Source organism: Dendrobates tinctorius, unplaced genomic scaffold, assembly GCF_039654945.1.
Source record: "Dendrobates tinctorius isolate UK_male_01 unplaced genomic scaffold, ASM3965494v1 ptg000086l, whole genome shotgun sequence".
NCBI classification, from domain to species: Eukaryota; Metazoa; Chordata; class Amphibia; order Anura; family Dendrobatidae; genus Dendrobates; species Dendrobates tinctorius.
Window position 1 is genome coordinate 43,962,571 of NW_027361754.1, and position 17,458 is coordinate 43,980,028.

Below are 17,458 nucleotides of genomic sequence, written 5' to 3' on the forward strand. Positions count from 1 at the left end.
TTGCTGCCCACTTCTCCAGTTTATTTAAATCTTTTTGAATCCTCTCTCTCTCTTCTCTAGTATTAGCTATCCCTCCTAGCTTTGTGTCATCAGCAAATTTAATCAGTTTACCCTCAATTCCTTCATCTAAATCGTTGATAAAGATGTTGAACAATACAGGGCCCAGGACAGAGCCCTGTGGTACCCCACTTGAGACATTCTTCCAACTGGATGTGCAGCCATTTACGACCACTCTTTGGGTCCGATCACTAAGCCAGTTATGAATCCACCTAACAGTTGCCTTGTCCATTCCATACTTAGTCATTTTTTCAATAAGGATTGTATGAGAGACTTTGTCAAATGCTTTGCTGAAGTCAAGATATACTATATCTACAGCATTTCCTTGATCCACCCAATCAGTGATACCGTCATAGAAGGAAATTAAGTTAGTCTGACATGACTTATTAGTTAGAAACCCATGCTGACTCTGTTTAATCACTTCATTCTTATCCAGGTATTGACATACATGTTGTTTAATAATTTGTTCAAAGATCTTTCCTGGTATAGAAGTCAGACTCACCGGCCTATAGTTGCCTGGGTCCACCTTCTTCCCCTTTTTGAAGATAGGAACAACATTTGCTCTTCTCCAGTCTTCTGGCACTTCTCCTGTTCTCCAAGAATTTTCAAAGATTATGGAGAGGGGTTCAAAAATTTCTTCTGCTATCTCCTTCAGTACTCTGGGGTGTAATTCATCTGGACCTGGAGACTTGAATTCATTTAGGTTAGCTAAGTGTTTCCTCACTATCTTTCTGTTTATAGATATCCTGGATTCTTCTATTCCCTTAATAGGACAGTGAATAACAGTTGATGTTGCATTTCCTTTCTGAGAGAAAACAGATGCAAAATAGGAATTTAAAAGTTCAGCCTTCTCAACATCCTGTCTTACCATTTCATCATTTTCATCCTGTAAAAATCCTATAGCATCTTTGACTTTTCTTTTACTTTTGACATATCCCCAAAATCCTTTATTATTGCTTTTGACATCTCTTGCAAGCCTCAGTTCATTTTCAGCTTTAGCTAATCTGATTTGTGCCCTGCAGGTTCTGCAGACAGCATTATATTCTTCTTTAGATATGCCTCCCTCTTTCCATTTTATAAACATTTTTTTCTTCCTTTTTAGCATGTGCTTAAGTTCTGTGTTCATCCATCCTGGTTTCCTTAAATGCTTCCTATTCTTCCCTCTTTTCGGAATTGTTAACAACTGTGCTTTGAGAATTTCATTTTTCAAGATTTCCCATCCTTCCTGGACATTTTTGTCTTTAAGGATATCCAGCCATTGGATCCCTCCAATTCTCTTTCTGAATCCCTTAAAATCTGCCTTTCTGAAATCTAACCTTGACGTCTGAGTCTTCACAGGTCTTCCACCTCTAGTAATCCAAAATTCTAAAATAGCATGGTCGCTACCTCCTAGGGTCCCAGCCACTTTTACCTCCTCAACCATTTCCTCCCTGTTTATAAGGATTAGATCCAAGGTAGCAGTTCCCCTTGTCTTCTCCCTTACCTTTTGGAAGATAAAGTTGTCAGCAAGAGAGGATAAGAATTTCCTTGACCTGTTAGTTTTGCCTGAGAGAGATTCCCAACAAATGTCTGGATAGTTGAAATCTCCCATGACAACTATGTCATATTTTTTGGAGAACTTGGCCATCTGATGCATAAAGAGTTCATCTATATATTCGGCTTGCACAGGCGGCCTGTAGTAAATGCCTACAATGGTGTCCTTTCCATTGTTCTGTCCTTGTATTCTTACCCAAACAGTTTCCACAGAACTCCCAGTCTCTGAAGCTTCAATCTCTGTGCAGATATACGCGTTTCGAACATACAATGCGACACCTCCTCCTCGTTTATCAAGTCTGTTTCTTGCAGATAATAATACCAAAGAATTTGTGTTTGCAATTTTTCAGGAAGAAACTGAGTATTATCTGACAGAATTGCAGGGGTGTCAATACTTTTGGCCACAACTGTATATTCTAGGATGGGCCAAGGATGGGGAACATATATATACCAGGATGGGACCAAGATGGGATCATATAGACTAGGATGAGAAACATGTATACCAGGATGGGGAACATATATACAGTCCCCACCCTGCTATATACGGTCCCCATCCTGTTATATAACAGGATGGGGAACATATATACCAGGATGGAGGTCACATATTCAAGTATGGGGAACATAAATACCAGGATGGGGTAAATATATACCAGGATGGATAATTATATATATATATACATACATACACCAGGATGGAGGAGATCTATATATATACACATAAACACACACACCAATATGGGGCCATGATGAAGGACATATATACTAGGATGGGCCCAGGATGGTATCATTACTACATAATGAAGAAGCAAGGGGGAAACTTGTATGTGCTTATAAGATTTAGAATGCTACAAGGGCCCATCCATACATCTGAGCAACATGTGAAGCCGATGGGGCAGGGTGGGGTTTGTGGGAGGGGCAGGTCCAAATTTTTCACCAGGGCCCATCAGGCTTTAGTTGCCACACTGAGACTACCCAAATACCCACTATACATTAGAAGTATAATTAAAACAGAGAGGATGCCCCAAATATTCCAATATGATTCTTCCAAAAAGGCAAAGTGAAACAGTGCAAGGAAACTTTGTCTGCACTTTACCACAAGACTTTCAGCCGCTGTAGAAATGAAATACTCAATTTCATGTTTAAAGACTTCTCGCGCAAATAAGCCTCTCATCTGCTTACTATCATTTGTCAGCTGTATGACAATAATCCAAATCCTGCAGTGAGTTCTATGCCAAGAGATTTGGCTCATGAATCTGCAAAGCTTGTAAATGGTCAGAGATCTTATCGCAGATCAGAAGAAATCAAGAGGAAAAAAAAACCCAGTAGGGAAGGGATTAGTGGAAACTGAGAATTATAATAATCCTGTCTCTCACCTCTGCAGGGACCTTGTCCAGCCACGTATAGGTCTTGGCGCCTTTCACAGCGAGTTTTCTTTAATTCGCAGTCATTAGAATAAGTTATACCATCTGAGCCACACACCTATGAAAGATAGAGGAGAGGAGCGACCCATGAATATGTATGGCGGCATCTTGGTCCGGTCACTACCACAATTCATTATACTGGATTAATTGGATTAATCAGCTTTAAACCACATATGTACAGAGATACTCTACTATAAAAGAAACAGATTTCCAAGGGGAGATCATTTCGATTTAACACTATCTAATGGGAAATTCCTAAGCATGAATTGGCAAATTCCCATTAAACCTCCATTCTTGTCTTTCAATGGTGGTGTTGGAACCATGTTACAAATTAGGACTGATTATTATTAATACCACCTTTCCGTTGAATTCTTACCAGGTTTCTCAGCACAGCATGGCAGGTAAAATCACAGATGCAGCGATCATCCTCAGCATCTTCATCCCATGAGCCGCCATATCTCCTACAACGATCTTGTTCACATTCGCTGTCCTCACCAGACCCTGATCCAGCAGCTCCAGATCCACATTCTAGAATAGTGAATACAGTAGATTAATGAAAGTGAAGATTGACTTTCCATACAACTGGACAGCACTGACTCTTCCATGTGGAAAACATTTATGCCACCAATGTCTTAATTCCACTCCAAAAGAGAAAATCCCATGAAACTGGAAGGATGAGTAAGATGATGAAAACACCACTCACCACAGACGTGTGATTGCGACACATAAAAAGGTCTCTTTACTATTTGGAGGACCGTTGAGAAAAAGGTGAAAGGGACAGTGGTTGTGGTAAGCAATCTATAAAGCTTTTTTTTTTTTTTTTAACTGGTTGACAAAAAAAGAATACAAGTATTATAGAACAGACAGTGGAAGTTGTCGCCTACAACTAAGCATGTAAGTCATTCTTCTATCTTGTAGCTTTTCTTATGGTTGGATTATATAGGAAGGGCAAATGTGAGAAATTGCCCAGATCTCCTGCTGAATGGGGACCTAAGAACCTCTCTACCCTCCTTTATTTCTTGCCCAGTTTTTCTGATCCCAACTGGATGTGCAGAACCAGTTATCCAGTGGGTACAGGGGAGCTTTTTATATGGATACTAGTGTATACTTACCCATGAAAGAGTGAAGAGGAGGCCATTGAAGTCTAAGGCCATGTGCACACGATGCAGATATCCGGCGGATCCGCAGCAGATTTTACCGCGCAGAAACGCTGCATATCCGCATTGTGATGTACAGAAGCATGTAAGTCAATAGAAAAAAAAACCGCTGTGCAGACGCTGCGGATTTTTCCGCGCGGTTTTCTTGTGGTTCAAAATATGCAGCATGTCACTTCTTTTGTGCGGTTTTCCACCTGATCCATTCTCCAAAACCGCAGGGGGAAACCGCACAAAAACCAAAAGAAAACCGCAAGAAAACAGGAAGAAATCCGCAGGAAAAATGCAGGTCATTTGACCTGCGGATTTCTTCAATTCTGCGCGGAAAAATCCGCAGAGCTTAACAGTACGTCTGCACTCAGCCTAAGGGAATTGGTTTCTTTTCATTCCTACAATACTTTAGTGGAGAGGGCCATGTGCATGCAGCAGTATCTCTCCTACAGTAAGCGTGACTGTGATAGGGGGTCATATAAGATGGAACCCCCCCAACAACCTTAAAGGGAATATCCACTACTGGGGACATTTTTTTTTACTTAAATGCACGTATTTGGGGTTCAAAATGATTTGAGTTTCATTAAAAATGTTGCACTGTTTGCCTCTGTGTTACTGTCTATTGCTGGCTACGGAGTTATCTGAGAACTGTCAGTGAGCTTCTTCTGGCAGTTCTATGGGAGAGTTTTTAGATCTTTTAATCTTTTTTTTTTTTTTCAAAGCGCCTCTTAGCTGATTTATGACCACAGGCATTCGTAATCTGAGGTGAGCAATTAAAAAGTCTTGCTATTAGCCTTTCCATTATTGTAATAGTGGCAGCTCTAAGATATGGCAAGACATGTAAGAAATTTAATAGCAGACCTTGAACAAACACACAGAAAATTGTATTAATCGAAGCTTTGAAATCATTGAGTTGATAGTGACCAATTGTCTCAATCGGAGCCATCCGCTGAGCACAACCCTTAATTATACATAAATAGGCACATTCATGGTCTCCACCGTCACGATGAACGACTCAGACCCGTCACTACGGCTCTTTCGGTAAATGTAATGCTGTTATGATTGGTCTCTTTTCAAAACGCTTCTTCATTTGCTATTAAAATAAGTAACTTTTAGTGGAAGTGGAACCAGCAGACAATACAAGAAAAAGTCATGTAAAGTCAATGGGTCGCTGTATAATGAGTTCCTACCATGAGAAACACTATTATATAGACGTCAGGTCTGCAAGCGTCTTCACATGGAAACAACCGGGAGAAAAATACAGCTTTTCTGCTGTCAGTCTACATGAATAGCACACAATAGGGTAAAATCCTTTTTTTTCATTAACACAACATTTTTATTCTCAAAGTGTACGACGGAGAGTCTTAACCCCGACCAACTCATTGACCTCTTCCATTTATTACCCTGACAATGGAAGTACAATTCACAAAAGCAAAACGGTTACAGGCGACATCAATGGACATCCGGGCCTGTAGTGAGGAAACATGTATGTTTCTATGGCAGCTTACAATATGCTTATTCAACATGTCTGTAGAGAAGCAACTGAAATCAAAGAAAATTACTAAATATCTGGCAGGAACAATATGGAGTAAAGTAATCCAACAAAACAAGAACCTCACACTAAAGGTGGCCGTACATTAGTTTGATGTAGACCCAATACAGTGTTTTCGTTGGGATCCTCCAACCATCTCATGTTTGTAGGACAGATAAAAATGGATCAGGCATGTTTCATTTCGATATGGCCAATCCTTTTCTTCTTGTGGGACATAGGTCGCATTCACAGCAGTCTTTGGGTAGAGAAGAGGAGCTGTTGTCTAAATGAGCACATAGAAAGTATGTCTAGAATAAGAACATGAAAACCACTCCAGCCCATACGCCCGTTGGAGCATATTAATGAGCCTGAGGGGTCCTAGAAACACTCCTTCATAGGGAACAGTAAAAATCTTTTAAGGCAGAGCAGCTGCCACTTTGGCCATATATTACATGGTCGCCATTTTATTTAAAAAAAAAGCACTCCTCTCAAAATTTTCATTCTCTTAAAACATATTATACAGCACTGTGTACTTCAATAGCTCATTTTGCCTTTACACCCAGCTAATTCTTCTGTTTTCCATTAGGTCTATGACATCTGATGATTAAAAACGGATATCTGAATCCATCTAAGCTCTATGTAGAAACAGGAGGTTAATTTTCCCTGCATGAGTCATGAGCAACTGCAAAAGTCCCTGGCAATGGGGAGGAGGGAGCAGCTGCAGCAGGAATTGAAAAGGAGAATGACTCATGCAGGGAATTAGACTTCCTGTTTCTACCAAGAGCAGAGAAAAGAGAAGAATTAGCTGGGTAGCAGGGTCGGCATTAGGGGCAGGCAGACCAGGCAGATGCCTAGGGCCCCTGCTCTTCCAGGGGCCCCAGCCAGTGGCCATTATGGGGCCCCTGAGTAAGAGGGACCTGCCCCCCCCGCATCACACATTCAACTTATCCACATAGATGCCGATACAGTTAAAAGCAGTGATGGAGGAGAGAGCGTCATGTGACACTCCCTTTCCCATCACTCCCCACTGCCTCTGCCTCAGTGGAGCTGGTGAGACAATGGATGCTCTGCAGAAGCCAGAGCAGCAGGGAAATGAGGAGGAGAGGTAAGTATTGTGTGGGTATCTACTGTACTATCCTGGAATGTACTATATGGTGTTGTGTGTCTTCTGCACTATATGGTGTATGGGGGACTGCACTATACTGTTTTGTGTGTGTTTGCTGCACTATATTGTGTATTGGAGACTACACTATACTGTGTTGTGTGTATGTCTGCTGCACTATACTGTGTATGGGGGATTGCACTATACTGTGGTGTGTGTGCTGCACTATACTGTGTATAGGGGACTGCACTATACTGTGGGATGTGATGTGTCTGCTGTGCTATACTGTGTGTGGGTACTGCATAATACTGTGTGTTTGTTGGCTGCATTATACTGTGTGTGGGGGGACTGCACAATACTGTGTAAGTGTGGGGGATGCATTATACTGTGTGTGGGGGGACTGCACTATACTGTGTGGGGGTTGCATTCTACTGTGAATGGGGAGGCTGCATTATACTGTGTGGGGGCTGCATTATACTGAGTGTGTGTGTGGGGGGCTGCACTATACTATGTGTGTGTTTTGGGGGGCAGGATTACACACTGAGGGGGGGTGCTTTATACTCTGCGGTCCTACATTATACTGTGTGTGTGGAGTGGCTGCATTATTCTCTGAAGGGGCTGCATTATACTGTGTGTGTGTTTGTGGGGGCTGAATTATACTTTGTGGGAGCTGCATTATACTCTGTGAGGGGACTACATAATACTCTGAGTGGGGCTGCAGTATACTCTGAGGAGGGCTGCAGTATACTCTATCAAGGACCATGGGGAGTGCATTTCACTATATGTAATATATGGGACCTGCATTATAGTGTATCAAGTACTATCTGTACCAATCATTCTTCCATAGCCGGAGTAAAGGTAGGTGCACATGGTCAGTAAACGATGCGGATTGGACGCTGTGTGCTTGTGCAGCGTACAGAATAGTGGATGGGATTTCAAGAAATCCCATGTCCACTACGCTTACACAGACACCCTGAAATAACCTGCGGAGACGAACATGTGGCGTGTGTCTCCAGACCGCAGCATGTCAATTTATCTTGCAGAGATGCGAGCCTCCTCAAGATAAATTTCAACCATACAATGTATTGTTTAAAGATCTGAACTCAGTGCATGTAAATACAACCAAAATGTTTCTGCATGATGGCACAATATGTGCGCATTTCGGGCCCCACTTTAAGCTTTTGCCGAGTGTCCCACTTTGTGTTAAACTGGCCCTGCTGGGTAGAAAGGCAAAATGAGCAATTATAAGTACACAGCGCTATATAATATGATGAATGCAATATATTAAGAGGATACAAGTTTCGATGGAAGGAGGAGTGCTTCTTTAACCTTAAAGGGAATCTGTCAAAAGGTTTTTGCGATTTGATCGGAGAGCAGCATGATGTAGGGTAAGAGACTGTGATTCCAGCGATGTGTCACTTACTAATCTGCTTGGTGCAGCTTTGATAAAATTACTGTTTTCTCTGCTGTATATCTATAATAATAATAAAAAATTTTATTTCTATAGAGCCGACATATTCCACACTTTACATTTCAGAGGGGACTTGTACAGACAATAGACATTACAGCATAACAATAGTCACATAGATCATAACAGATACCAAGAGGAATGAGGGCCCTGCTCGCAAGCTTACAATCTATGAGGAAAAAAAGGTAGACACGAAAGGTGGGTGGTAACAATTGCCCTGATTGTTTGGACCAGCGAAAATGTTAAGTGTGTAACAGTACAGACACAGAGGGCTAATAGATGCATAAGGCATGTGGGAACATGATGGGAACATGATACGGGGAACCGGATTATGGTAAAACTTTTGACTGTGCCACACAGGGATAGATTAGGTTAATGTGTTGAGGCGATAGGCCAGTCTGAATAAATGCGTTTTCAGGACACACTTAAAATTGTAGGGATTGGAGATTAATCGTATTGACCTGGGAAGTGCATTCCAAAGAATTGGTGCAGCACGTGTATAGTCTTGGAGACGGGAGTGGGAGGTTTTGATAATTGAGGATGATAACCTCAGGTTATCAGCAGAACGGAGGGCACAGGTAGGGTGGTAGACTGAAACGAGGGAGGAGATGTAGGGTGGTGTTGAGCCATGGAGAGCTTTGTGGGTGAGGGTAATAAGTTTGTACTGGTTTCTGGAGTGGATGGGTAGCCAGTGTAATGACTGGCACAAGGTAGAGGCATCGGTGTAACGATTGGCGAGGAATATGATCCTGGCTGCAGCTTTCAAGACAGATTGGAGAGGGGAGAGTTTGGTAAGAGGGAGACCGATTAGAAGAGAGTTACAATAGTCCAGACGAGAATGAATAAGAGAAACAGTAAGGGCGAGTGCACACGCTGCGGATTGGTCTGCAAATTTTTCTGCGCGGATTTGGCAAAAACCGTAGGTAAATCCCCGGGTCAAAAGACCTGCGTTTTATCTGCAAATTAGCCTGCAGTTTCACACCTCTAAAATGGAGAAGGTGTGAAACCACTGTGGATTCTGCACAAAGAAATGGCATGCTGGGGATTTGAAACCGCAGCAAATCCGCGCGGAAAAATCCGCAGCATGTGCACAGCGTTTTTTGTTTTTCATTGATTTTAATGGTACTGTACAATGCAGCAGAAACTGCTGCGGATCCGCAGGGTCAAATCCGCTGCGGATCCGCAGCAGAATCCGCAGCGTCTGCACATACCCTAAGAGTTTTTGCGGAATCAAAAGTAAGAAAAGGTCGAATTCTAGAAATGTTTTTGAATTGCAGATAACAAGAGCGAGCCAGTGATTGGATGTGGGGGGCGAATGAAAGTTCGGCGTCAAGTATTACCCCAGGACAGCGGGCATGTTGCTGGGGAGTAATAGTGAAACCACACTCAGAATTGGCAATGTCGGATATAGGTACATTAGTAGCGGGAGGAAACACAAGGAGTTCAGTCTTTGACAGGTTCAGTTTCAGATATAGTGAGGACATGACGTTAGACACAGCGTTTAAACAATCGCTGGTGTTTTCTAACAAGGCAGGCGTGATATCAGGAGAAGTGTATAACTGGGAATCATCAGCATAGAGATGGTACTGGAAACCAAATCTACTGATTGCTTGACCAATAGGGGCAATATAGAAGAGACGGGGGCCTAGGACTGATCCTTGAGGCACCCCAACAGTAAGGGGAAGATGAGAGAAGGAGGAACCAGCAAAAGATACAGTAAAGGAGCGGTCAGAGAGATAGGAGGAAAACCAGGAGAGAACGGTGTCCATGATGCCAATAGAGCGGAGCATAGTGAGGAGGAGCTGATGATCCACAGTGTCAAAATGCTGCAGAGAGATCCAAGAGAATTAGCATGGAGTAGTGACCATTAGATTTAGCTGTTAGTAGATCATTAGAGACTTTAGTGAGGGCAGTTTCAGTAGAGTGTAAAGAGCGGAAACCGGATTGGAGAGGGTCGAGAAGAGAGTTATCAGAGAGATAGCAGATTAGACGGGAGTGGACCAGGCATTCCAGGAGTTTAGAGATGAAGAGAAGATTAGAGACAGGTCTATAGTTAGTGGCACAGTTTTGGTCGAGGGATGGTTTTTTAAGTAGTGGATGTATGATGGCGTGCTTAAATGAGGAGGGAAAGATACCAGAAGAGAGAGAGAGTTAAATATTTTAGTTAGGTGAGTGGTGACAGCAGGGGAAAGGGACTGGAGGAGATGTGACGGAAATGGGTCACTGGTGCAAGTGGCTGGGCGAGAAGATGCAGGGAGCCTGCTTACTTCTTCTTCTGTGACTGGTTCAAAATCAGAAAGTGAGCTAGATGCAGTGGGAGAGGGAGAACAGTGCATGGTATGAGGTGATTGGGAGATAATTTCCTGTGGGATATGGTCAGTTTTTTCTTTGAAGTAATTGGCCAGATCGTCAGCTCGAAGCTCTGTGGTTGGGGCGTGCACTCTTGGGTTGAGCAGGGAGAGAAAAGTGTCAAAGAGACGTTTAGGGTTATTGGATAGTGAAGTGATGAGGGTGTTGAAATAGGTTTGTTTGGAGAGGTGAAGGGCAGTGTTGTATGTTCTAAGCATAAATTTATGATAGATGAAATCTTCGTGCAGATTGGATTTTCTCCACAGACTTTTGGCGCACCTGGAGCACCGCTGCAGGAAACGTGTTTGCAGGGTGTGCCAGGGTTGGCGCCATCTGTGTCGTGTTGTTCTACGTATAGGAGGTGCAAATTCATCCAGAGCACTTTGAAGTGTTTCATTGTAATGCTTCAGTGCAGAATCAGGACATGAGAGGGAGGAGATAGGGGCCAATGAAGACGGCAAGTTCTTCATAAGTTTCTGGGTGTTAATGGCCTGTATGTTTCTATAAGTATGGACAGTGGAGGTGACCTGAGTGGCCTGGCAGTTCTTGATAGAGAATGAAAGAAGGTTCTGGTCAGAGAGCGGGAGAGGGGAGTTTACGAAATCATCTACTATACAAAGCCAAGAGAAGACCAGTTCTCTGAATGCTGAGCTATGTGTGACTCCTCCCACACACCTGATTGACAGCTCTCTGTGTAGACTGTATATTAAGAAAAAGCTGCCAAGCGTGACTACACAGAGCAGTAGGACTAGGAGGCAAGAGACAATTACTCCTGTAGTGATAATCTCCTGCTGATATTAGTGAAACAGCATCACACAGCCTAATAAGTGACATCACTGGTATCAGGATCTCAGCCCCTATATCATGGTACTCTCAGATTACAAGGAAAAACCTTGCTGACAGATTCCCTTTAAAATAATATTGCATTTAGTTACTGTTCTGGAAAGGGAACAAAAAAAACTTCTGAGAGCGAAGAACAAAATGAGCAAACTACAAGGTCCATTTGGATGTCGCCTGTCATCAGCATTCACATTGACGCCAGGGGTTTACAGCACAAGCAAAAGTGCTCAGAACTCCTATTTAACAAAGCTACTTGAACGGATGTGCTGATTGTGTAGAAAAATCTCCACAACGCCATGGGTATTTTCAAAGCATACTTTTACCTATAATAATAATTAGAAAAGTAGAGATTGTAAGATACAATGAGAGGAAATATTTTGGGACATGAGAATCAGATATGGCGAGAATGTGAAGTGTGAAATGAAAGAGTCACTGTATCAATCCTCCCTGGTCTATTTACGCAAAACGATCACCAGTTACCAGGAGATAAAAGCAAGGGATGCCGATAAAAGTCTGTCTTTCAAGTCTTCTCTAAACCATCAGCCTCGTCTTCTCTACACCCCCATCCGGCCCCACCAGACTCCATTCCCGCACACATCCCCAGCTTCACCCAAGCCATGCTGCGCTAATGAACTCATGGTAATTACACTTGCGCTGAATATGAGACGGGATATTAAAGACTGTGCTCATAACCGATCACCCGAAAGCTGGAATCACCCTCCGAGCGTTGCTAGGAGACTAGTCAAATATACCCTTATTATCTGGCACTGTGCGGCTCTCCAAAGAAAGACGGAGCAGATCTATAGGACCGAAATGTTCATCCTCGTCGCTTTCCAACACGTCGCATAATACAATAGCGAGATTACACCAAAATCATCATCTCTCCGTCATCCAATGGCGGCTGTTAGACGAACATATTGGGTCAATGTTTGCTTTCAGAAGTGTCCAGAGCCCTAATATACACAGTCGTTTTTCTTCATCGAAAAGGCAGGATTTTTTATTTTCTAGGTCTACCAGATGTGCAGAAATGTACAGGCTTAGTCATTTCATCACCTTCAAAACGTACTAAAAATACAATGATACCGAGGAAGGAATTGAAGGATATTGTTCTGTTAACACCATCCGTGTCTTCCTCTAAGGAAGAAATAAAACTGGCATTTCAACTTTTCGATTTCTGTACGTGGGCTAGCTATGATACTTTTTATTTCGTACTGTCTGGATTAATTTTTCATGCTGTATGCACAGAACAATTTTGACATGGTATACACGTGGTCAAAATTGTTGGTACCCCTCGTTTAATGACAGAAAAACCCACAATGGTGACAGAAATAACTTGAATCTGACAAAAGCAATACTAAATCAAAAATCTATGAAAATTAACAAATGAAAGTCAGACATTGCTTTTCAACCATGCTTCCACAGAATTTAAAAAAAAAATAAAACTCATGAAATAGGCCTGGACAGAAATGATGGTACCCTTAACTTAATATTTTGTTGCACAACCTTTTGAGGCAATCACTGCAATCAGACGATTTCTGTAACTGTCAATGAGACTTCTGCACCTCACGACAGGTATTTTGGCCCACTCCTCAAGAGCAAACTGCTCCAGTTGTCTCGTGTTTGAAGGTTGCCTTTTCCAGATGGCATGTTTCAGCCCTTTCCAAAAATGCTCAATAGGATTTAGGTCAGGGCTCATAGAAGGCCACTTCAGAATAGTCCAACGCTTTCCTCTTAGCCATTCTTGGGTGCTTTTAACTGTGTGTTTTGGGTCATTATCCTGTTGCAAGACCCATGACTTGCGACTGAAACCAAGCTTTTTGACACTGCGCAGCACATTTCTCTCTAGAATCCCTTGATAGTCTTGAGATTTAATTATACCCTGCACAGATTCTAGACACGCTGTGCCAGATGCAGCAAAGCAGCCCCAGAACATAACAGAGCCTCCTCCATGTTTCACAGTAGGGACAGTGTTCTTTTCTTCATATGCTTCATTTATCCATCTGTGAACATAGAGCTCATGTGCCTTGCCAAAAGTTCCATTTTTGTCTCAATTGTCCATAGGACATTCTCCCAGAAACTTTGTGGCTTGTCAACATGTAGTTTGGCAAATTCCAGTCTGGCTTTTTTTAGGATTTTATTTTCAACAATGGTGTCCTCCTTGGTCGTCTCCCATGAAGTCCACTTTGGTTCATACAACAATGGATGGTGCTATCTGACACTGATGTTCCTTGAGCTTGAAGTTCACCTTTAATCTGTTTAGAAGTTTTTCTGGGCTCTTTTCTTACCATTCGTATTATACGTCTCTTTGATTTGTCATCAATTTTCCTCCTGCGGCCACGTCCACGGAGGTTGGCTACAGTCCCATGGAGCTCATATTTCTGAATAATATGGGCAACTGTAGTCACAGGAACATCAAGCTGCTTAGAGATGGTCTTATAACGTTTACCTTTAACATTTTTGTCTATAATTTTCTTTCTAATCTCCTGAGACAACGCTTTCCTTTGCTTCCTCTGGTCTATGTTGAGTGTAATACACACCATGTCACCAAACAGCACAGTAAAGCCCCTGTTACACACTGCGATATCGCTAGCAATATCGCTGTAAAGTCACCGATTTTGTGACGTTGCAGCGATATTGCTAGCGATATCGCTGCATGTGATACTTACCTCCGACCCGCTCCCCCGCTGGTTATCGCTGATCGCGCGAGAAGCTCCTGGACCATTCCTCGTCGGCCACTTCCTGTGGCGCTTCCTGCTGTGACGACGAGCGACGCGTGGAGCTGGGCGGGAGGACGTCAAGATCGCCGCGTATGACAGGTAAGTAGCGATCCCCGACCCCAGCGATGTCACTAGTGAGATCTGCCTGTGTGGCAGCTCACTAGCGACCACCTAGCGATGCACCAGCGATCCTGACCGCGTCATATCGCTGGTCGGGATCGCTGGTGAGTCGCTAGGTGTAACGGTACCCTAAGTATCTGTAGCCCTCTATACAAGCCTACTCACTGATTCCAAGATTGTAGACACCTGTGATGCTAATTAGTGGACAGACCTTGATTTAACATGTCCCTTTTGTCACATTATTCTCAGGGGTACCATCATTTCTGTCCAGGCCTATTTCACGAGTTTTATTTATTTTTTTTAAATTCTGTGGAAGCATTGTTGAAAATCAATGTCTGACTTTCATTTGTTAATTTTCATAGATTTTTGATTCATTAATTACTTTTGTCAGATTCAACTTATTTCTGTGACCATTGTGGGTTTTTCTGAAATTAAATGGAACCTGTTACCCCCCCAGGCATTTTTAACTAAAAGAGCCACCTTGTGCAGCACTAATGCTGCATTCTGTCAAGATGGCTCTTCTATTTGGCGTCCTTTCCACCCCTGAAAAAATTGTTTTTATAATTTGTCTGTCATACCTGTAGTTTGTCCGTGGGGCAGGTCTTTCCCCCCGGACACAGACGCCTCACATCCATCAGTCATTTCTTCCTTTCTTGTGGGCACCGCCTCCTCAGCGTTCATTTATTTTCCTGGCGCCTGCGCTGTAATCTTTTTTCTTGGGCATGAGCAGTTAGTGCTGCCTGTCCACTGACATCACATGATGTCTTCCTTATCGTGCCTGTGTGGATGCGCGGCCCGAGATCCCGCCCCGCAGTCTCTTCTGATTTATTCACACTGCGGGGCAGGGAATCTTGGGCATGCACAGTAGTTCTCTACGGCTCTTCCTCAAATCCCACAGCAATTAGTTATGAGCTGATGATTCCTATGACACTGCACAGTAGGAAAGAGGCGGAGGGATCATGTGATGTCAGTGGACGGGGAGCGCTAACTGCGCATGCCCAAGAAAAAAAAGATTACAGCGCAGATGCCAGGAAAATAAAAGAAAATTAAGGCATAAACTTCATGCTCAAAAGTGAAAAATTTTTGACTTATGTTATGAGCATGAATTCTCTGCATATTGCAATGAAACACGATGAGAATTCATTAGATGCAATGTTGCGATGCGACACTGCGATTTCAGTGTCCCATGACACAAGTAGCTCTAGCCATACACATTAGATTAGCCGAACCTGGTGATTTCGATAGGATTGGTCAACCATTTAATGTGTATGAGGTTATTTCAACTCATCTGTTGGGAGAGAAGGTTTGAGTATTTGGATTTTATCACGCCCAATCCTTTAAATCACAGAATTAATACAACAGGGTGGGGTATTTATATGGATACACCTAAATAAAATGGGAATGGTTGGTGATATCAGCTCCCTGTTTGTGGCACATTAGTATATGGGAGGGGGAAACTTTTCAAGATGGGTGGTGACCATAGTGGCCATTTTGAAGTCAGCCATTTTGGATCCAACGTTATTTTTTCCAATAAGCCACTACCAGAGCTGTTTGGCAGCAACTTTCTCCCCTTAAAAGCAAGCTGAGCGTTGGCTGAATGATTGTTATGCCGACAGCTATCTAATTTATATTGGGGCCTTAAAATAAGCCACAAAAATGGAAACTAAATATGGCTTTGTGAAAGAAAAAAATAGTTAAAAGTTTTGGTTTCCACCATCAGCTCACTAACCTTCAAAGTCTTCAACTCCAGCATTAGTCTTAAAAGCCATCAATCTGCTGTAATGTGCTGGTAATCACCCGTAATAACCCTTAAGCACTCAAAGACATGACTGTCGTTTATACCTCGGGCCCGAGAAGGACTGTAATCGCCACTTCATGAAGGACACAAGCAGAAGACACAAAAAAGGATGTTTGCCAATGTCTCTTTCTCTGGGGATGAGGTTCGGAGCTGGCGATGATAGCATCAATCTCTTCAACAATATGAACAGGAATAGATGTCCTTCCAAATGACTCATATTCAGGTGCTACCTCACAGGTGCCGAATAAACAACAGCTGCCCAAAACCGCTCCTCGCCTGTGCCCACCTTCCTGTGCCAAACAAGTGCATTATAAATGGGTAGCTGAGCAGAAGAGAGAATTGCACAGTCACTTTTACAAACCAAAGCTTGCATATTTACAGAACATCATGTACATTTTGGAGAGAAAGAGGCAATTTGGCAATCGCAATAAACGGACTAGACTGCACCCTTATATTGCCTGGAATCATATGCTAAATGAAAAACATATGTATCAGTCTTTAGATTTGGTGCATATGTATTTGCAAATCCCATTCCATTGGCCATGAGAATAGTCTTTGGCCGCTGAATCGGGAGAGTGAGGGCCACCTCTTATCTGGAGGCATCTGTGGCTCTTCTTTTGATTAGCTGACCTGTGCATCACACCTTAACTATTAAGTGCACCAGGCAAGGTAATCAATAGAAGATGCAGGGATCAGTACTCCCTCTCCCATGCAATGACCACAGAACAGTGTCGTGGCCGATGAAATGGGATCTGCAAATCAATTTGCACCAGCTCAATCAGTTTTTGATTTCTATGTCAGCAAACATTGACAGGGTGGTCCAGACTTCTATTCACTTTAATAGGAGTTGAGCTGAAGTTCAACTTCCACTATGCAGTGTCCAGAATTTTCCAGTTCCTGCTCTTTTTACGGTTTAAATCCCGCTGGTAAAGAAAATAGCTGATCGATGGGGTTGCAGATATCAAATTCCCCCACCAATCTGATATTAAAGACCTATCCTAAGGACAATGTTATTGTTCTGCCACGCAGCCAATGAACAGCTATGTGACATAATGTCCCATGACCACCTGGATGGATGGCGGGAAGATAGCAGGAGCGACACCGATCCAGTAGGTCAGTATGCACTTTTATATTTCCTGCAGACTGCAGCTATTAAGAAGGGGTTATCAGTAGTGGACAACTCCTTTAAAAATAAACCCATCACTCCTGTTCCAAAGATGTCAAGCTCTCCCATCGGTCTCCATATTTCCTGCTAGGTGTGGATGAGCATTTAACTGCTGCAACCAATCACTGCCCAGAGTGGTGAAATGCTTTGGTCACAAGTTTGACCAGACTAAACAGGAAGTATGGAGTTTGGTGAGGACACAAGGGTTGGAG

General features: G+C 42.8%; 1 protein-coding gene across 13 annotated transcripts in view; it reads right to left on the reverse strand.

Moving 5' to 3' along the window:
• The window catches only part of AGRN (agrin), a 719,629-nt gene that overhangs the window by 157,000 nt on the left and 545,171 nt on the right, over positions 1-17,458 (reverse strand). For all 13 annotated transcript variants that reach the window (XM_073585333.1, XM_073585332.1, XM_073585329.1 and 10 more), the window contains 2 exons: positions 3,388-3,539; positions 2,964-3,069 (listed from right to left, as the gene is read on the reverse strand). In XM_073585333.1, the coding sequence (XP_073441434.1) occupies positions 2,964-3,069; positions 3,388-3,539 (258 nt within the window). The remainder of the gene's footprint in view (positions 1-2,963; positions 3,070-3,387; positions 3,540-17,458) is intronic.